Source organism: Opisthorchis viverrini (assembly GCF_000715545.1).
Source record: "Opisthorchis viverrini unplaced genomic scaffold opera_v5_265, whole genome shotgun sequence".
Lineage (NCBI taxonomy): Eukaryota > Metazoa > Platyhelminthes > Trematoda > Opisthorchiida > Opisthorchiidae > Opisthorchis > Opisthorchis viverrini.
This window is the reverse complement of record NW_008751920.1, coordinates 541,704-563,066: the sequence shown is the minus strand read 5'-3', so window position 1 is coordinate 563,066 and position 21,363 is coordinate 541,704. Positions and strand designations below refer to the sequence as shown.

The 21,363-nt window shown below is 42.4% G+C and overlaps 3 protein-coding genes across 3 annotated transcripts; 2 read left to right on the top strand and 1 right to left on the bottom strand.

The window, feature by feature from the left end:
* Nucleotides 1-200: 200 nt before the first annotated feature.
* Nucleotides 201-12,411, top strand: T265_14791 (hypothetical protein; the record flags this gene model as incomplete). Its single annotated transcript, XM_009175256.1, has 3 exons — nucleotides 201-448; nucleotides 3,308-3,380; nucleotides 12,247-12,411. Coding segments are annotated over 3 exons (486 nt in total), but the record flags the coding sequence as incomplete, so codon positions are not given.
* Nucleotides 3,921-21,209, bottom strand: T265_14790 (hypothetical protein; the record flags this gene model as incomplete). The annotated part of the gene is made up of 7 exons (XM_009175255.1): nucleotides 3,921-3,998; nucleotides 8,432-8,875; nucleotides 10,837-10,904; nucleotides 15,531-15,717; nucleotides 17,231-17,349; nucleotides 18,299-18,415; nucleotides 21,050-21,209. Coding segments are annotated over 7 exons (1,086 nt in total), but the record flags the coding sequence as incomplete, so codon positions are not given.
* On the top strand, nucleotides 12,448-20,004 carry T265_09229 (hypothetical protein; the record flags this gene model as incomplete). The annotated part of the gene is made up of 6 exons (XM_009175248.1): nucleotides 12,448-12,508; nucleotides 14,237-14,327; nucleotides 17,142-17,316; nucleotides 18,269-18,487; nucleotides 18,640-18,686; nucleotides 19,569-20,004. The coding sequence occupies 6 exons, from the start codon at nucleotides 12,448-12,450 to the stop codon at nucleotides 20,002-20,004; spliced, it is 1,029 nt and encodes a 342-aa protein (XP_009173512.1).
* Nucleotides 21,210-21,363: the final 154 nt, after the last annotated feature.

The window sequence follows — 21,363 nt, the reverse complement described above, 5'->3', positions numbered from 1 at the left end:
TTATCGGTACCTTTGGCCCATTCGAAAAAGAGGACAAAGTTATTCTTTGTTCCTCATCTCGCTGTTCAAAATGACCGGGGTTCGTTCAGCCGGTTGGTCAACCAGCTGCTGACCATGATCTCATGTTGGGTTGGAGTCCAAAAATAGCCATGGAAATCCCAGTCATATGAGGTCTAAAGCTGATCGCGTTTACATAAAGGAAACTACTCATAAGATTGCTGAAAACTCTTCGACAGCCCACGACCAATTCCGCCCTTCTTGAGGCTCATCAGTTAGGCTCAGTCCCCGAGGTTTCGTCAACGTTATTTTCTACTTTAACCCAAATTGCTCTGTTTTCGAGAAATACACTCATTTGCAAATCATTTTGGTTTTCACGAGAGACTCAAGTGAATCTCATTTATGATATTCTACAACTGAATGAGCTGCACACAGACTGCCTCATGTTTCAGTTGGGATGATATTCAAGATATCGCAGTATACTTTCATAAAGGAAACTACTCACCTCTTTGACAGCCCACGATCGGTTTCTTGGGAAATGAAACGATTCCCTTTTATTCCAGTGGTTGGTCTGCTCGACAGAAATATCATTGATAAAAACATCCGTGCTACAAAATTTTTTCTCCGTCAAGGATGCATCCGCTTCTGACGTTTTTCTACTGGCTTGAGTATAGTCTCAATTAGTTGAATGTGAGAATTGAGGACGAAATGTACTACTCGTTGGTCTGATGACATACGTTGACGAGTAAACCTTCAGAAGTACCCCATCATGAAAAGACTTCTTGTTTCCTGACATGAACATAGTAAGACTGAGTGTAATTCTCAATAGCTGATGTATATTCGACCGCATTAAGTTGGATAAGCATATGCTCTCTGGTCCTGTATCGTTGCTTCATCACTGCCGAAACTCATACATCCAGGATCTTTTGGGTTCCAGGCAAGCAATGTTTGGCAAGGGTTTGAGTAGTTCAAGGTCGAGCCACGAGGCGTCAATTTTAAATATGTTGGACTTTAGTCAGCATAATCATAGAGCCATACAGTCGCCCATTCCTAAGCGTTTAATTCGAATACGATAGTGCCTACTGCTGGGATAACAAATGAGATGTCGGTGAAGGAATACCCATCGTGATTAAAACGTAAGCTTAACTTTCGGTCACTGGGTCGAGTACAATGAGGAGATGCGTTTGTAATGAAGATGTAGAGACTGAATAAGGCAGAATAGAAGAACACTACTTACGCGCACTTCGCAGTCGACCTTTGGATCTTGACGTGGGCGTGGGCCCTCCTGAAATCAAACAAAAATGAGAAACATTCAGAATGAGGCTTTCGAACTAACTGGTTACATCGAAAAAATAAGACTCTTTCGGGTTTATTCGTAACGCACTACTCATAAGATTGCTGAAAATCCGTCGACGGCCGACGACGGGTTTCGCCCTACCAAATTAGTTTGCAAATGAGTGTATTTCGTATCTTTCAGGTTGCTTTTTCGCCTTCCCCTCTTCTCACACTAGGCAGGTCACAGGCCACAAAGAGTCTAAGTGAACTCCGCCGTGCAGTATATCCAAACACGTGTACAGTTTCTATTCGACGGACATTTCGTATTGCAGTTTACGTATTTGAATACAATTGCAGTCCGACAGATAAAGTGCAACCGGAAAAGTACATAACTGTCTCCTCAACGAGCGGTAAGCCAGGTAGAATTGTTTAATTCATACCCGCATCCCTTAAGTTCATCAGAACGCAGATTACATACGCACTGATCTAACTCATTCATTATGCACGTGTGATTAACAAAGTTATTGTGTAAACAGCTTGTTATGAGTAAAATTTGTTGTCCCTCTTAAGAGTGACAAAGATGTGCCCCGCGTTTAGATATTTACTCTTCGGCTCACGAGTAGCGAGAAGCATAGCGATTCCGTGACAAAAAATACTACTAATAAGACTGTTGAAAGCGCTTCGACAGCCCCTGTCTGGTTTCGCTCTTCTCAAATTAATCAGGTGGTTGAAACTCGTGTGTTTCCTTCAACCCTAAGGCTAATTGAACCTATATTGTACTGGGAGGCTCTACTGAATTTAGAGTTCTTCAGCTGAGTGTGATGCACAAAGACAGCCTCATGTTTTAGTTTGTACGACATTCACCAAATCACAGTATATCTTGTCGGCGAAACACTACTCATAGGGTTGCTGAAAATCAGAGCAACTCCCTTTGAGAGGATTCGCTGCTAGAGTACCGATATTTGTCTAGAAAGACGCAACTTGTAACAGACATCAGTTCGTCAAACAATCCATTTATCTACTGAAAATGTGTGTGAAAATCTTGTGAAAATATTCATCGGCAACGGCCTAAATAAGCCTTATGTTTAGTTCAATGAAAAAGCAGTCTGGAAGTTATCCTCAAGCGATCATTCCTGTTCTTCATGAATTATTCCGTGTACGGATAAGCCAGGTGAAATCCTGCATACGCTTGGACCAATGTTTTACTTAGGCGCAAAGTACATGTTCATATAACTGGCTTGCTTGGTGACTATGGGCAAGATGTATGACCGCTGTTAGCATCACCAGTATTATTACTACTTCTTCCAATAAGTAGTATAGGAGCACTGACCCTAAACATACATTTGGAACCGATCATTTTTGGTCTCGAATGCTACACTATACACATGCTCAATAAATAGTTCATCTGGCTGTCCGTTTGATGATTTCTTCCGAAGGTCAGTCTTACTAGCACATGAACATCACTAAATTTGATGAGAAAACTGATCACCCAAAAATAGTTGACAACAGCCAACTACCTCCCAGGGCTTAATGGTGTTCAATCCAGACAAACCTTTGACATTTGGACAGCAGCACCTGAAATTAGGATCTTGGGAAACTCTGGTTCACTAAGAGTTTAGATATCTAGCGGAGGAGAAACCGTCGTACTAGATTATGAACCGTTTGTGGACCGAAGCAGCAGTGTCAAGCCAGCTACCAAAAACGGGAAGCAAATAACCGTCGGTACCATGATTCTGATTTTTTTCTAGCTCCAGACAAGCTCTTCGTGTTCACTCCGTCTTATCCTGGCATCAGTAGGAGTTTCTTGGCGTTTCAACCTATTAGCAGATACAGGTTGATGAAATATATAGTCTTATCCACTCCTAGAAGTCGTTGACACCCAGCGAGTGCAGTGACAACCAGGCTATGTCGAACACCACATTATTGATGCACTTTCCAGCAAGGCTACAGGGCACGTCTTGTGATTTCAAGTTTGTGCACATTTCCAGCTGACTGCACTTGAGATGGATTTCGCGAATAAATTGCCGAGTTAAAGGAAACTACTCACAAGTTTACTGAAAACTCTTCGACAGCCCCCGACCGGTTTCGCCCTACTTGGAACTCATCAGGTAGGCGCAGTCCCCGAGTTTACGTCAACTTTATGTTCTACGAGTTAAAGGAGGTTCTGAAAACTACAAATATCAATTTGGCGGTCGTGGCAAACAAACGTATGTTGAAACGACGGTCAAAATACTGTTATGCAGTCCACCAACGAAAGCGCGTTCATTCGGCCGTTTCTGAGTCGACCTTCATTCCACAAATAAAACTTCTGTTGCTCGAAAGAAACCAAGTGCAGGTTCAGTGTTGAAAACTCACAGCCAGACTCTATCCCGCTAGTTTATTCCGCGCTGCAACATCATCTGGCTCAACAGACGTTGAGTGTTGGACCTAAAACTCACCAAATCCATCCAATTTCTTCACTGCGGGCTCTAGCTTACTGTGTTTGAGACACCAGTATCTTCCCATGCATGCTGTTGGGTTCCCTTGATGGATAATCGTGGTACAACTTATGCCTTGAGGACTGTGTGAAGGTACTTGTTCCAATCAAACCTATGATTTTTTAGTAATTTGATAAGTGGGAGATAGAGGAATTCCAACTTCTTACTTACTAGGTGTTTTGTAAGTAACATAAAACGGATTATCCGTTGTCCAATCCCATTGCAACACTCTCCAGGCCAAGTTCATCTCTGGTGTGGCTAAGCTTTCACCAGTTTCGCTTGAACAACACAGTTGTTGTAGGATGGCCAACAATGACCTCCGAAATGCCTAAAAAGAAGAAAGTGGGTCGATTATCGCCGCTGCTACGCATAAAAACGACCAGAAATATGGAGAGTCGGCCTCTTTACTAAATCCATCTGTTACACCATTTTCTTCTCTCATGATCATTTTACTAGCTTCGCGAAAACAGAAAAATGACCAGAAGAATAACATGAAGCACTGGAAAGTGTTTGCCGGAACTTAGAGTCAAGATGTGCTTACAAAAATTATCGATGCACCGAAGTATGCTAATTCGAGAAATGAGAGGGTCGATTGGTGAGTCAGTTAGGTGAGAAGAAATCCATCCAAATCGTTTACATCCGCCTAGCATAAATTTAGACGACTTCATATGCACATATTTTTGGATTTCCGTAAGAACACTGGGTTTTCTGTCGGTCTTCTGATAAATACGTCTCAAAACTCCGGGTAGTTGAGTAGAATTTTCATTAAATTTTTAAACCTTCTAGTTTCCTTCAATCTATAGCTCCCTTCCCAATTTCCCCAATGAAAAGTCAACTGACACTTGTATTTAAGCATCCATCATGTCAGGTACCGCCTCCAATGCGCAGCCATTTATTTCACCTCCTTAAATCATTGGTGAACGAAACTGTGGAAGCTATAACCACTGCATTACAGGTACGGTTTTTTTCAAAGGATGGTAATGGTATGTCCGATTACCGTTTCGTTTTGGACCAAACCTTTAAATGAACAACACGCTGACTGCTTCCGAATGAACACGGAACTCCATATAGGTTTCCATTGCTCATACTCTGTACTTTGAAATTCAGTCTTTACTGTACTCTGCACTACTGAAATATAGGATGAATTCTAAACCAGAACCACTGAGCTTGAGACGGTTCAGTGGTTAAGGCGTGAACTTGCTGCTCGGAAAGTCCTTGATCGGATGCTCCTGCCTAGGTTTGGGCCTCAGCCCTCATATTTCCTTCTGGTAGCGCGATCCCTTGGCACTGCAAGAATGTTACAACTGGACGAGTATTATTATTAGTACGTCAATACTGTAATTATTTATTGGGCCACTTCTCTTCAAACCGGGGGAAATGATAGTTTCATGGGAAATTGACCGATCATACACTTCTCTCACACATTATCCTTTGTTTATAGCTTTTACCCAGATGGTGAGTTCTATGGTGTCCACAGCTTTTGGCAGTTTAAATTAAAGTATTTCTTACGAAATGCTCGGGCAATAAACTTTCCACTGAGACTACCAAGGAGTGTTATTTCAATTAGTTGCCATATTTTAGTCAATAATTCATTCTGTAAGTGAGGTTAGTGTGTATTGGAAAGCCCAGAAACGTTGTAAACTTGTTTCACCTTTATCGGAAATCATCAGCAGGGTGAGTTTCACAATATTTCAATTCGTTCTCGAGTTTCTATCCTTGTTTCAATACAATAATAACTAACTGGACTAGTTCCCTTCTTTCTGTATTGATGATGAAAAGTGGATATCTAAGCTGTTTGAGTTTCACTAGAAAACATTACTTCATTGACGTCCGAAAAAAATATTGATGTGTTGGCAATCTGAAAAGAGTGAACTTCTCTTAATGATTTTTTCATACAATAATCCAGGCAAGCGTGAACTGATGCAACGTTTTAAGAGTGCAAAAAATGACAGATCTTCTTCTGTTCTCTTGATACCGAATCAACTGGCTGCCAATGTCTTTTACGAATCCTCCATCAATGCAACATCCCTACGCAAACTCAGCTGTCTCGTGTTGGAGCGTTCTTTGCTACACTTGATCCATGACGTTACACGGAGGTGCTCCGTGTTACCGGTATTTCTAAGCTCTTCCAATCTGAAGGATGTAAGTTCATTGGGTTAGTGTGATTGTGAGCTACACTGAGCAGTAGATAGGTCTCTAGTTTGGGTATATGGGTTGGCAACGCACGTGAAACTCAAATGACATCGTAATAACGCTGACGGGTCAAATCATTGCCCTATTGCATTCCTCGTAATAGGAATAACAGTTCCATTTGGAGCAATCGCCTGTGAACACCGTTATTGAAGCCACCGGAAACAGCAGGTGTACTTCAGAATAAATTGAGTGGAGGAAGGTATTGAAAGTATGCATATTTCTCACGAACCTAGTGAATACGTCGTCTGAATCCTTTCATTATTCCAGAAGATTCTTGTCCTAACCCAAATTCCAACTTGAATAATGAGGACGGAAATGAAAATGAGAACGTGCCATGGCCGGCTCTCAGCCGTCAAGCCCACCATAAGCAAATTGACTTTTCAGGGTGGGATGAACAAACTGCTGAAGCACTGAAACCGAGCTCGTCTTATCCGGTACAAAAATACTGCTTGTTTCAGTTCGTGCACTGTCTTTAGGCATGTACTCACAGGAAGCTTCAGCAACAAAATTCCAACGATCTATGTGTCGGTGAGTGAGGCCCTTTGAGCTTGTGAGAATGAGTGAAAATGCCACTTGATTACGCCGCGAACATATCTGGAGCGTACCCATTTACAACGAGTAACTCAGCAGAGTTATTAAATCTGAGGTGTCTCGTTAACCACATAGTAACTCCCCACATTTCTGGTAGCAAATGCTACAACGTACTCAACTCCATGTCACTTTTTACAACATAACACCCATAGGATTATTAAAAGAATGGGCGCAAATCTTTTCGGAAGTGTTCGCAACAAATTCGATAGATGAACGTTTCGCTTTCGATACAGAGGCTGCGTCGGGCGAAACAAGGGACGGTGCACTTTGTACTTTCAAAGCACCACGAGACTTTATTAAGCATATACGTAAACAAAATAGTGGCCCTGATTCACTGGATGCAACGTATTTTAATTGCAAAATTAACTCAAGTGACGATGCTTTCATCCGATCGATATGGGTTCGTTTCCCATGCTCTAATAGCTGAACTTCTTCGTGCACAATTTAAGGAGCTAGTTGTTGTCAGATAGTTAAAAAAATTTCAGCTAGTCCTTGGTGCGAACAACCTGTTTGTGGTGACGACTGAGTACCTTAGGTTTTACTCGGAGTAAGCTAAATGAACAAAGTAAGTCACAAAAGGGAAACTGCGGCCTGCCGTCAGATTTACTGAACACAGTCCCCCAATAAGTGGATAGCCAGCTAGACGCTCCACTACTGCTATCTGGCCAACGTATGATAGGTGTCTGGATAAACTCAATCTCAGAAGACTTCGCCGGTTCAATGTAATCAACCGTCCTCGAGGGGAATTCTAACTTGTTGCTACTATCTGGGGATTGTCCACCACGAGACCGGATCATTCTTGTAACGGGTATTCTTAAATACTGACTAAGGTCGCTGTTTGTGTCATCCACTTTCGTTCCGAGCGTGTCGACTGGTGAGACAGTAAGTTGCAATAGCCCTCACTTCATTTATTCATGGAGGCTACCATGCTGTTATAAGCCTCACTTCACCACCTTTTATCGACCACTTCTCATTTCCTTCCGGTGTTCCTAGTCACTTCGGGGAATTCGGAGTGGTAGTGCATGACAGTCGTCGAGTGTGTCGAAGTGTTTGTGCCACCGCCTTTCATGTTTAAACGCGTAGCACAATCGTGTAGGAACGCTGTTTCCTTCTCCTTTCAAAAGATCAGCGTCGCGAGGGGGAGGGTGAGACAATAACATCGGATTGTTGATTCCACAACATTTTCTTGATATCCTGGTGGTTGATTTTGCATCTACTGAAGGTAAATGCGACTCTTCCCAATAAGAATTGAAGCTATGAACATCATGCTAGTATGAGCTAGTAGGAAAGCCAGGAACACTGTGATTTATGAGAACAAAAAAACATTAGGAGATAGTGGCATCGGTTGAACCGCCATTCATTTTCAACATCTGCTGAAACTGTCCAATCAACAGACGAAAGCCAAGAGGATACACCTATCACCAAGGCCAATATTCTCATTTTTGCTCAGCTAAGTTCATTCACAACAGTACACCCAAAACGTTAGACACCTGTCACCAGTGTGCTACTTATCGCAGCTTGGTTCTTTCAAAGAATGTCTACAGTCTTTCTCGCAACCAACACCACACAGATCATCTGACATACCTTAGAACCAATTGGATTTTCGAGAGATACAGCCTTGTCTGGAACATTCGTAAGAATCAAACTTTCGAGTTCTTTGCGTCTTGATGCGTACTGCTGCAATAACCAGTGAGCTTGTTGCTCACTCAGTGTTCCCGAGGAATCCTTGGAACTTGGAACTTGTTCAATACTGTCCGCCCTAGTGAGAATCGTTGGCCATTGTTCTTCATTGTACAGAGACGTATATATCCGGCCAAGGTTAAGTAAGCCTGCCACGATGGCGTGAGCACGGTTCCGCACACGAGTCGGGACTCTGGTCAAACAGCTGTTAAAGAAACGATCCTCGTCGCAAAGTTCCATTTGGTAGGCTTGTAATAAAGTTTCCGTGATGAGTGCAGGACTTGCTTGTCTTTGTCGTGGCTTGTTCAGTTTTGACAAGCGGGGTGACTTTTCCAGAGACGACACTGCAGGGCCCAGTGACTCAGATGTTTTTTCCAACAAAACTGGTGTTACGTGGCTAGCAGGTGAAAATGTCACGACTGGGCTGCCCAAAACGGTCACGCGATAGCCCAATGGGCTACATACTATCAAACTGAAGCAGTGTCTTCCAGGTGGGAGATTCAGTGATATTGCACGATGCGCATTTATATCCAAGCATTTGACTGGATTACCAGAAAGACGGCTGCAACACACTTTTTCGACAATCAGTCGAGCTTGTGGAGGGTTTACAGTAGCGAAAGAATGATCCAAGTCAGTGGACGCGTTCTGGTTTTGTGTCCAGTCTGCAAGTAAATGAAATAACTTGAGTAAGTCCACTCCTACTGTGTCGTTATGATAGCAGTTTGCTGAACAAGTAACAGGTTTTAACTGCCCATCCTAACTCCCGAGCTGTCGATCACCTCATGACAGCTTCATTTGACTAACCTACTTTTTCTGTCCTAGCAAATCGAATATTTTTACGCAACAAAAAAGTGGGGAAAATACCAAGTTTTATTCATCGCGAATCTTCACAGAGAGTCCAAAAAAATTGAAACCATGACTGAGTTATAGCTCGAGGAACAAATGGTTGCGGTGAGGCCCAGACTAACAGTAACCAGATGACTGCCTCAGAGTGAAAACCAGGCACACCAGGAGGTAGCAATATCTCGGAAAGCAAAGTAAAGCAAATTCAGGGTCATAAGACAACAGCAAAACTGCTAAAAAGCTCGCAGTGACTCCAGAAGACTCAGGGACAATTGCAATGGCTAACTGGAACAAGGCGCCCAACGGGTGTCACGACAGAGGTCACTCTGTTGATCAGGCTTCCATCCATATTTCATCCAGTCTGGCTAGTCGGAATAAACAACTGATCTTGTTTTAGTATCATTTCAACTAGACAACAAATAGGACTAACAGAGTAAAAGATTTCATAAATGAGGCATTCAGCTAACATCTAGGTGAGTTTCCGGTTAGCGGATGATTGCAGTTCGTCAACTGAGTACCATTCTGTGTTCGACTGAAACATGAAGTTGACGGAAACTTAGGGACTAGTGAGCCACAAGTGGGGCGAGGCCGGTTGTGGGCTGTCGAAGGATTTTCAGCAAATTCATGAGCAGCGTGTTCCGTCAAGAAGTAGCAAACGTCCCTTTAATAGGAATGTCATTTACTCCACTGAGTATATATTTCTATTCAAGCCTCGCTACTTTGAAAATAGGTAGGTATCGTTTTCTCTGAAGATGCCTGAAGATTCGAATGACACATCACAACTGTCTTAATGCAAGCCGTTATAATACGTCAAGCGGGACACACTGAATTAAACTCAAACCAAGCTCCTGTACACCTGCCAACCAGATATAAAAGATTGTACAAGTATGCCCCAAAACAGTTGTGTGTAAATTGGGTATTTCTGGTTTCAGGATGAGGAAGTTCGTCGGTTTATCCATCTATTAATCCAAGCATATGAAAGTCAGATACTTGCATGATTAAAATAGCATCTTTACAGATAGCTACACCTGCTGGATTAGGCCTCAATGAAAGCCACCGTATGAATATCTTTCTACATTTGTCTAAAAAAACACCAGATATTCAAAAAGCCACATGAAGGCATTGCAGCTCACTTAGCTGAGTTTATTCGCCCGGATGGTAATCACATAGAAGTCTATGTTAATGGAACATAACCTAAAACACGGCTTACCGTGATCAATAAATGATAGCATTTCATTAGTGCGTTTCCTTGGGCTCAGACTCTCCCACCAACCAATGTAGCACTAAGTGTCTGTGCCGGCACAGACTTACATTCGTATTCTCAATCTGATTCGAAACCACACAAAACCCTGTAGCAAATATTCAGGTGGCATTCTGACTGGATTCGGTGACGAAGTCTAAGCCGTGGATTTGTGGGCCGTACATCTTTGATTACTCGAAAAAGTGTGATTCTAGAGCACAAACAAAATCGCTCTCCAAATTTCTCCATGTCACTTTCTTGGCTAAAAGAATAGTTGGGATTAGGCAAAGTAGAACTAATATGTCACGGGCATGTTATCCTCAATAGCTTTGACTCGAATCTCTTGGACAGTGAAATAGAATAACGAGCGTTCAGTATCGCCACTTTCGGTTCCATCCAGAAACGTACGAACAAGTTCACATATCTGTAAAATCTTACTGCTATCCGACCGTTCCAGAGCAATTGCGCCATCGTCCTTCTTCTCAACGGTAGCTGAGTTTTTAGCTTCCACCTCGATTTCCGAGGAAGTCCGTTCTGTACTTTTTAAGAGAGGGGGAGGCCATTGACATATTGTTGATAAGCCGATTATTGCTTCAGAAGGGTGGATGCTGTCGACAAACAAGTACAAACCATTGATCGGAGACCGATCTGTATGAGTCCCAGCAGCCTAAAATTATAATTAAAAAATTGAAAATAGTAATTAAATACAATGACAATCAGTGTATGTCACTCTTGTCTAACCTCTTTTCAGACAATGTGGACACTATGGATAGTCAGTATTTCAAAATTGGTTAAGAATTTTGCTTTTGACGCAAACCAGTATCACCATTGGAAAATATTTATTCATCCCGTGTTTCATTAAGAAAACAAATGGTTCTAGAAAGCCGAATTTTCTCCCACTGAAATCTGCTCGAAATGCATATTCTAAGCGTAAGACAAGTCTTCTGCTCATTCCGCTACTAACCACAGATGTAATAAGACAGTGGTTTAAAACACGTTTGGCTTAGATCAAACTGGATTTGATGCATAGTTTAGGCTTCCTTTTTATTGGGGATGCTAGAAACATATAAACTCTACACCGAAAATTCATTCCGTGACGCTAAGTTCAGTTGGGGTGGTTCGTTGGGGGGTTTGTATGACAATTCATCGGTCGACGAAACATTTCAAACAACGTTGGAAACAAAAATGAAATTGTGTGAATGCAACTTGCTTGCAAGTCAGATGAACAGCACCAGTACAATCGTGAAGTCCTCCGTTAAGATTGTAGGCTGGAGCTGCTTGGTTTTCATCACAAACCAACTTAGACTTGTATTGTATCGAAATAGTCACAACCTCATGTCAATGAATCTGAGGGCGGATTTACCCAGAGTATGTTGCAGTTGAACAGAATAAGAAAGCTGAAACGGGTAGAACTCAGAATCACCTACTTTGACAACCTCATGTCAATGAATCTGAGGGCGGATTTACCCAGAGTATGTTGCAGTTGAACAGAATAAGAAAGCTGAAACGGGTAGAACTCAGAATCACCTACTTTGACTTAGGATCTGTCTGTACATTGTTTACCCCCCCCCCCCCCCAAACTGGTTTATTGACCAATTTATTGCCTTTTTGGTTGCATCAGGGAAACAAAATTGCCTACCGAGTCACCAGGCACACTAGACGTAGACACAAAACCTCACTATTTTACAAAGACGTAATAATTTACGAATAACTGGACAGATAACTATACTCCTCGTAGCATCTACCTCTTACAACAACCGTTTTCAGTTGCTTCCATTCTAACATGATCCGCGTTAAATCATATGATTGTTTATCCCCGGAACTACGTATTAAGTCTTTTGGCACATGAATTTTCACGCTAAGACACTATGAGTATCTGGCCTCATCGTATTTTGCCTCAATCGTGATCACATCACACAAGTGGTGTGGAAAAACCTACTGGACCTGGAGAAATACACTCATTTGCAAATCAATTTGGTTTTCACGGGAGACTCAACTGAATCTCTCCTTCATGATATTCTACAACTGAATGTGCTGCAAACAGGCCGCCTCATGAGTCAACTGGCACGATTTTTGAGATACCGAAAACACTCCAATTTGGGTTCAAATAGAACATAAGGTTGACGGAAACTCGGGGACTGTGCCTACCTGATGAGCCCGAATTGGAAGGGCGAAACCGGTCGTGGGCTGTCGGAGAGTTTTCAGCAACCTTGTGAGTAGTTTCCTTTATGAAAACCTATTGGACTTATTTTCGTGAAATAATTCAAAATCAGCCCACATTTTTTCACCAACTTACGATCATGTTTTCATAGGTTTTCTTGACAGGATATGTATGCGGTTTGTGATAGACGTCAATAGTGCTGTAAGATAGATAGAACATAAGTATGTATGATTGTACGAGCTTTAATTTGTGAGCAATCACGTGTGCTATGATGAACGTGTTGATTGGTTAGAATTCTCCAACTAGTCGAGGAATTCAACTCTAGAACAATGCTAGTTATCACAACCCTCCTCGGTTGACGGTCGAACCAAGTAAATCAGTAGAGACAATTGAATCGGACACCTAATTCTGTGTTTCAGATATAATACTCATGAAGATCACCTTCAGCTTTGTTAGCAACCCCCTATGGAAATATCATATATCACTTGTTTTGCCCTTGTACATGCAACCTGGATGTATCAAACTTGATATAAATGGTAGTCACACTGCTGCTGAATGGTATTGAAAACTTCATTCGTATAGTAGCTAGCTATAACAGGGAATAGAGATCAATCAAATAGTGTGTGTAGCTGAGGTCTCCATTTCAATGGCATATTACCCTAACCGGTGAAGCTGAAGTTACGAAAATCAATCTCCAGACTCCTCGGGCTTCTCGGACATTATGCAGCTGTGAACAAAATAACTATGCTGGAACTGAGGTAATTTTAGTTTTCTGATCGGCAGATTTCCGAATCTGTTTGAATGCCAGTAGATAACAGTCTGGACGCAGATTGTATTTTGAAGGATTATCCCATCCCACGTAATTAGCGCGGTTTTCGCAGGTACTTTTTGTTCTAGCAAGCCCTAGACTATCCTTAGTAGTCATATTGCTTGATCCACCACGCTGTCAATTCTTACGAATGACCTGGAAAATCGTAGGTTAATGTGTTCACAATGTAAAGACGCTTGTCCAAAATGATATGACTGCAGCTCACACCCGTACCGATTTGGTCGGGTTGTTTGAACACTCCAAATAATGCTCCAGTGGGCCAGAAAATTTTGTTTCAAAACGACAGTAGTTACCAAGCTTCCGTGGCATAAGCTGATCTGAAAGTCCTGATAGACAGGTCAACACATCCAGGACAGTAAATGAGTTGTGGGTTATGGCTCACTTATCACACTGCTCAAAACACTGACATTTCCGCCCGTTCAGACGCAGTAATTAGGATGTGCCCGGCACATCCTTTATGAGTGGGGAGAACAGGCCGGTCTGGCGTATCGAACAATGTGGCTGAAGGTTATCACTGAGTGTGGCCGCTAGTAAGAACGGAGTCCGAATCCAGTACATTCATCCTTTCGTACGATGTGCCAGATTATTGATAATAGTAATCGTGTTGATACTACTACTTATAGTAATCAAACTGATTTGAACGAAGAAAATACCCTCCAACTCAGCTTCATTAGTCACACCCGATTGTTCAAGATGGCCGTCTCAAATAGCCAACCAGTGTCACATGACCAGTCTTCGCAAGCATAGGTAGTGGTTATAACAGCCCGAAAGACCTTATGGGGCTGAGCTCCGAGTGAAACTCGTTGCGCACTCGAAAACAGGGAGATCACTTCACTCTTTCTGTGGCGCATCAGACTAGTAATTGGGACCGTATTCCACTGTTTCGTCATTTTGCTTATACTGCTAACAGGCTGCACCTTCATCTTTCAATTTTTTATCTTCGATCTCAGATCTATGTAGGGAGAGATGCGCACCCGTGAAGAAGGTTCATAGAATATCAGCAGTAAAGAAACATCCGTTGGCTTTGCAGCTCGAGACCAAGTGATTAACGGGAACCACGTTGGCATATTCACAAAAGCAAGGGCAGAGGGAAAGTGCGAATTTATGGAGGAGGTGTTTCTTCACTGATGGAGCAATAAACACGTGTATTGGGATCGATCAATCTCTGAGAAGGAAGGAAATTTGGGATCATTAGACCCTCAACTGGACAAGAAGTTGAAGAATAAACTAATAGAGCTAAAACAAAAAGCCCTTCAGACTGAAAGAAACGAATCCGATAACTGAATAGGTCAAATTATTTGGAGCTACACAGACGGATGTGTAAATCAATCAACTACGCTCCTAAAGATAAACCGCAATTTGGGTGTGGACAAACCAGGATGAAAACAATAAACTACTAAAAGTGGAAGGTACTTCATAAGCCAGCCAAATAACCGGAAGTTATAGCACAACGTAACACAGATGGAGAGCGGACCAATAAGTCTCCGAGAGAGGTGATCATTGACAGGCAATCAGCTTAGTGGTTGGCAGGACACGTCCAGACGTGCGCAAAGAACCACACGTCCCGTCGACCACGACATGTTCCGGATCAAAGATGCGTGGGCGGAGGTTACCAAACAAGCCCAGTAGTCAGCGGAGCGAGTGTGAAAATGCTCACCGCAGGAGCGCCATCATTGGCTGGACAAGAACGAACAAAGCGAGCGATCATATTTGGCCATTCAGCCATCCCATGTATTTGCGCACTAGTTCTGTATATTCTGACCTGACAGTGCAGTCGTGTTTCTGGTCTTCTGTCTTCTTCATATCGCGTAATGTGGCAGGCCCAATTCAGACGTAACCAATAGGCGGGTCCGCGATACAGCAGTGACTAAAGCTGATCTTCGCGACCCACATTAGCGCAAGCACAAAGAGAGGAACTGCCCTCCCAACAGCGCACTGATCTTGTCTCCTCGAATGGTGACGATGTCTGCTATTCAGCTGTCAAGCTCGGCGAACAGATCGACAGCAACCTGATCAATGTGTTAGAATCTCTTTTGTGAGATCCTAACTATGCTTATCTTACTGATTTGTAGCCTGGAACATTGCACACCAACATTGCTTTTATCTTATGATATTTTTTTATACAATCCTATGTTGTATATGATACAAACTAAACAAACCCGAGGATGGATGGGCATAATTTACGATTACAGCATGATATTGGATGACTTGTCCAGTTCACAATTCACTGGGAATATTACTTACTCAAACAAGTCACATATCTGGTCCATATTCAACCAAAATTCCTTTAACTGCAGCGCAGAATTCGGTGCCTCAATGTTTGATTCCGGGCCAAGTTCTTGTTCCGTTGGTTGAACTTCTTCATTCAAGGGTTCTTTGTTCTGCTGGGACTTTGCAGAGAGTGTGCCGGTCCTGGACACCCTGCGTAAATCTAAGAGGCGTCACGCAGTACAACATACAGCATGTTGAAATATCAATACCCAGTACTTGTTTGCTTTAATATTTATCGTAATCATACACCCCTGGTTTTGTCTAGTTCTTCTTCTCATCCCATTCAGGCAATCCGGGCAAATGAAACAGCAGGAAAAAAACGTAAAAACAATTTCTCTGAGATTCGTTCTCTCCCCGTGACATACTGTGAGCGTAGTCTAACTTTCTTTTCTTATCTAAAAAAGCGTACTCGGATTAGGTTTTGGACTAAAGAAAATGGAGATCACGCCGAAGGTACTTTTCATCAATAACCTAGATTAACCCATCACGAACGTCGTAAATGGCACTGCTTGCTACATCAAAGTGACGTTCTGACTTCACCGTGTGTTCTTTTACGTTGGTCGGCTGATTAACTAACTTCCTGAACCGTAGTAAGCTTCGAATTTTTCCACACTTGAGTGTCAAAATAACCTCACACTGGCAGGATCTGTCTGATTTTGAACCCGACAAGGTCAACCTGACAAGTTCAACACAACGACTTCAGTTTTGTCGTGGCAGAATAATCCACTCTACTTTTATCGACCTGATGCAAGAACAAGATCATGGAGATTCGTAATGTGCAACTCTCTTTTTCTTAAGAGTAGAAGCACGGCGTGTCTCATCTCACAAGTTTCACATATAAAATTTTCCAATCCCTAACGAGAACTGTGAAACCCAATGAAATTTGTTGCCTTGTACTTATTTTTCGTACCAGTCACCTTAGCAGGTGTTGAAATCCAAGATGGATAGGATGCGGTCATGGACACAAACACTGCATCCATCAGGTTGAATTGAAATCTCAATGCCATCCTCATCAATAAACTTTGGCATGTTTATAGATGTCCTCAGTGGGAACGCATATGGCATAAAGCCACACAATTTTGCTCATTCACGGGTACTCTTGAGTCAAGGAGGGACATTGGAAAACTTGTTCAGTACAAGACAGATAGTTTACAGATTAGGACGTTGCGAAGTTCTTTGATGGAGCTGCAGAATTTGGTGAGTCGGCTATCCTCCCAATCAGTAAAACGGATCTGCAATGGTCAACAACCCTCTGTTCTGCGACCTATCAGGTGCACGTCTACTCGCATTTTGCGACTGTAGTCGAACGGACACATTCTGAGTCTCCACAACGACATAGTCACGTGATTCCGAATTAGGAGCGTCTTGAATGTATATCCTTCTTCGCCTAATCCACTGCCGTGTCCTCTAACACGAATAGCGTACAACCGCACCTGTCCGCATGCTAATTCACATTCAATAAATCATTGTCGTGACTTGTGCAAAGCTGAGTTACTGCTCATAACCAGATTATTACTGGTTCCTAAATAGCCTGGCAAAATATTGATGAGAGGGCATACGATATTCGTGGGAGAGATGCTCAAGTGGGTTGGAGCGCGAATTTGCTGACCAGAAGGTCCGTGGTTTGAACCCGACCTCTGCCTCTCAACATCCTCTGTCTAGGCTTGAGCAACCTGGCAGCATCTCAGCCCTCGTGCTTCCTTCGGGTGACACGGTAGCTAGGCACCAAAAGGGTGTTGCAGCTAAGCGTTTTTTATACGTCATTTCCAAACTTAAGGGGCTGCGAAATTTTCTGCAAGAAATTACATGAAGTAATTTCTGAGATATCCAAAGTGGAGTAGAGATGTGATTCGAGAATGACTTCTTTGAATACTTAGCTTGTTATTGATGAAGCATATTTCATTATCTTATATTTTGACACATAATATGGATGGGTATGTAACTAATAAGTAGTATAAGTCAGTCGGTGAGTTTATGGTGAGCTGTTTTTAATCAACGCGCCTTTGTTTCATGAACTGTAATAAATTTCAACAGTTTTGTTCAAGATTAATAGAGGAAAAACCAACTAGCTTTGAGGAGGGGGACAAGGAATCAGTGGGAGTGCGAAAAATTAGTTTCGGAATGTAACCTTGTGTCATATCGCACTTTGAAGGGTTACGTTCATCTAAGGCAAGTTCTACTGTTGATCAGCTCATATATTTAAGCATTCGATTTAGATAAGTTGACCTAAAATGCATGTGGCTTCATTTCCCTTTCATAGATCAAGATAAAGTGCACTTTCTGACCAAGTTGTGTCCATTTTGTGGCGTTTTTCAGGAGATAGAAAATTATTGCAAGTAATGTGAACAACTTTCCTCTCCTCATTTTGAATCTCACGAACGAAATCATGTTGAGAAGTGTACGGTGAATCTGTTTTGCGCCCGCTGATAGCTCCTTTCCTGTTTGTTTTGTTTGATTTCATGTTCTTCGAATGTCAAGTTGATACGCCATCAGTTAGCTGTTTAATCGTCATTTCAACAACTAGATACTCATGGGTGGGATACTTTCTGAACAAAGACTTCCATCTGTCTCAATAGGAAAGAGAACCTTATATTAGGGCGTCGAGCAAGAATATGATGCTTTCTGTATGTTTTATCAATCAACACTATTAGTAGTAAGGGGTAAACTCCGATTTGATCGCAGCGTCTGGTCTTGTTTCCATTGAGTAACAGAAAAGCGTTTTCATAAAGGAAACTACTCACACGGTTGCTGAAAGCCCTTCGGCAGTCCAAGGCCGGTTTCGTCCTTCTTTGGGCTCGGAGTTTCCGTCAACATTATGTTCTACTGGAACCCAAATTGGACCGACTGCAACAAATACACTAAGTTGCAAATCAATTTTGTTTTCACGGGAGAAGCGTTTATCTTACTTTTTTCAGTTGGTGCAACCAAATGTTAGTGGTGCCGATATTGTGGTTCAAACGGGTGGACTTGGACTCCCTATCACATGCTCGCCAGTAGCTCCGGGAATTAACCGTACGGCTTTTCATTGTTCTATGAGGGGGTTGTGTAAGCTTTTAGCTTTTTAATGGATTATTTTTCCCAGGTTGCCAACTTCTCACGATACTTCCTTCTAACTGAAGTGGTTGATGTGTACTTTATCTCCAAGGTACAGGACCACCCGTTTCCTTAATTTTGAAGGGCAATGCTATAGACACATTGAACACTGTACCAGCCCAGATATTGGTGGACATACTTACAAAATGCACAAGAGACAAGTTTGGGTTGATATTTCTCAAAGTTATTCATGTATGAACTACTATGACCATAATGCGATTATTATTTTTACTCCACGGATAATTTTTAGAGTAACTTCACTTCTTATCACGCAAGCCGACACGTATCTCGTAGGTATGAGTAGCAAAGCGATCATTCATTTTGGACGTAGCCGTGAGTTTGCAAAAAAAATGTGTCTGTAAGACAGTCGGTCGTCTGAAAGTCTACATCTGGCTGCCAGTGGCTGAATTTCCCCATCTCCCCACGAATTGCACACATGCACCGTGGGAGGATAAGAGGTATTTTCAGCCCACTCGTGAAGAAAACCGACCTCTACTTGCTACCTTGAACGGTTACTTGGAGTCCACAGGGCTGCAGCATCTGCTGTGAAAGGAGCATGTTAAAACTACGCTTGATTGGACGCATTTTAGGGATAATCTTTTGGTGAACTAAAACACATAAAATGACTTCGGTCCTGTGGGGTGTACAGAATCTACTGGGGGAATCGTTATCCAAAGGAGAACGGTTTATTTGTCCTTTTTGTATTCTCTTCTGTTCTATCTCGTATGCAGAGATAACAACCTAAAGAGGACAGATCAGTGTCTACGTGAATGCCAGGTTATTCGTTACAGTTTATCCTTCGAACAGATAGTTGCACCACGCTCCCTAAAGTTTCCGAACCTGCTTCACCTGTTTCCAGGCGCCTGCTGTGAACTGGTCCCCGAAATGACCCAAAGTCTTCTTTCTTAGTGTTGCCAGGCGACCAGAAACCAAGAATCTTACCTACAAAATTCGATCAAAGTTCTGCAATTTTCCACCAAAACACAATCCATTACTCATCTGTATGAACACCAATCGTTTTATTCTTGCATATTCGATCAGTTTCTCCAAAAAGTTGTTTATTTTGCGCCATTCAAGTATCATAAGTCACGACATTTGCTTCGTTGGGTATTACTATATTGTTTTTACCGATAGTGTGAGGAGATTTGGTGATTATCAACAAAGGTTTCTCACGAAAGAAACTACTCACAGGGTTGCTGAAAACTCTTTGACAGCCCACTATCGGTTTCGGCCTTCTTGTGGCTCATCAGGTAGGCGCAGTCGCCGAGTTTCCGTCAACCTTATGTTCTATTTGAACCCAAATTGGACTGACTGTTTTCGACAAATACTCTCATTGGCAAACCAATTTGGTTGAGTCATTTGAGTCTCTCGTGAGAACCAAATTGATTTGCAAATGACTGTGTTTCTCAAAAAGGGTTTCATTCTGTTGCTGAAGCCAATCTGTGCCGATAAGCCAAGAAGTGCTGTTTAACTATTTCATGCTTTCTGGGAATCATCAGCAGTGCATATTTCACACAAAAACTATTACAAGGTGAGTGAAAGACGAGTGGGTGAGATTGGGTCACTGCAGCAGCCAGCCAGTATGTGACCACGTCATGTGGTTTCTGTGATTGAATAATGAGTGACGCTGTGTCCGCCCAAATGAGAGCTAATCACACTGATGATCAACAACAACCTGTGGCCGAAGGGTGGCCAGAAGGTCGAAGTTTCTCGGAGTTCCGTCAGATGCGTAGTGCTGGCGACTTCAGCGGCCGTAGAATGCTTCTAGGCTTTTTATCATAGACTGGCCTCGCTGAAAGGATAAAATTTCTACTGAAAACCTGTGCCCAAAATTTCGAATCTCAGCTCAACTTCACACGCCAAGAAGTTTGAAAACCCCTCGACATAGGTTCAATGCTAGAAGCAACTTACCTGGCTTATTCAACAGCGATTGTCCGCGCCTCTGTGAAAGAGAAAAACACTTATTGGGGAAATTTAACTTCACACGGGATTCACCATAGGTAAATCTAATGAATCAGTGGTCGAATAGTGAACATACCAATCAGGAAACTGAGAGATAAACCATAAAGCGGTCATATATTTAGGGACAGAAGACCTCATGTGGATTCCTCCGCATTTCCTAAGATGAGTTGATTAAAGTGCTGCCTTATCGTTTTGTAAATTTCTTGTGCTCGGATAAAATAAACGAAGTAATCGCAAGCAGTTACAGTGTAATAACTACTCATAAGGTTGGTGAAAATTCTTCGACAGTCCATGACCGGCTTCGCTCTTTTTGAGACTCATCAGATAGGCGCAGCCTCCGGGTTTCCGTCAGCCTTATGTTCTACTTGAACCCAAATAGTACGAAATCAGCGAAATCCACTCATTTGCGAACAAATTTGGATTTGCGGAAGACTAACCTGGAACCCAGCTGAATCTCTTGTTCATGTTTTTGAGCCACTGAATGTGCTGCACCAGACCGCCTCAGTTTCATAAACGAGGGATTCAGCTTGGTTTCAGATGAGTCTCTCGCAAAACCAAATTTGTTTGGAACTAAGTGTATTTCGCCAAGATTCACACCTTATTGGCTGCGCGAACCAGCCTGCAAGCGTTCGGTCCCGTTGCCGTTGGCATGAAACCGCTAACGAAAGGAGCATGTAAGAGATCCACCTGACGCGTCTTAATAAAGACAAAAGGTCTTGTAAACCAATTTTGGGGAACATATTCAGACGGC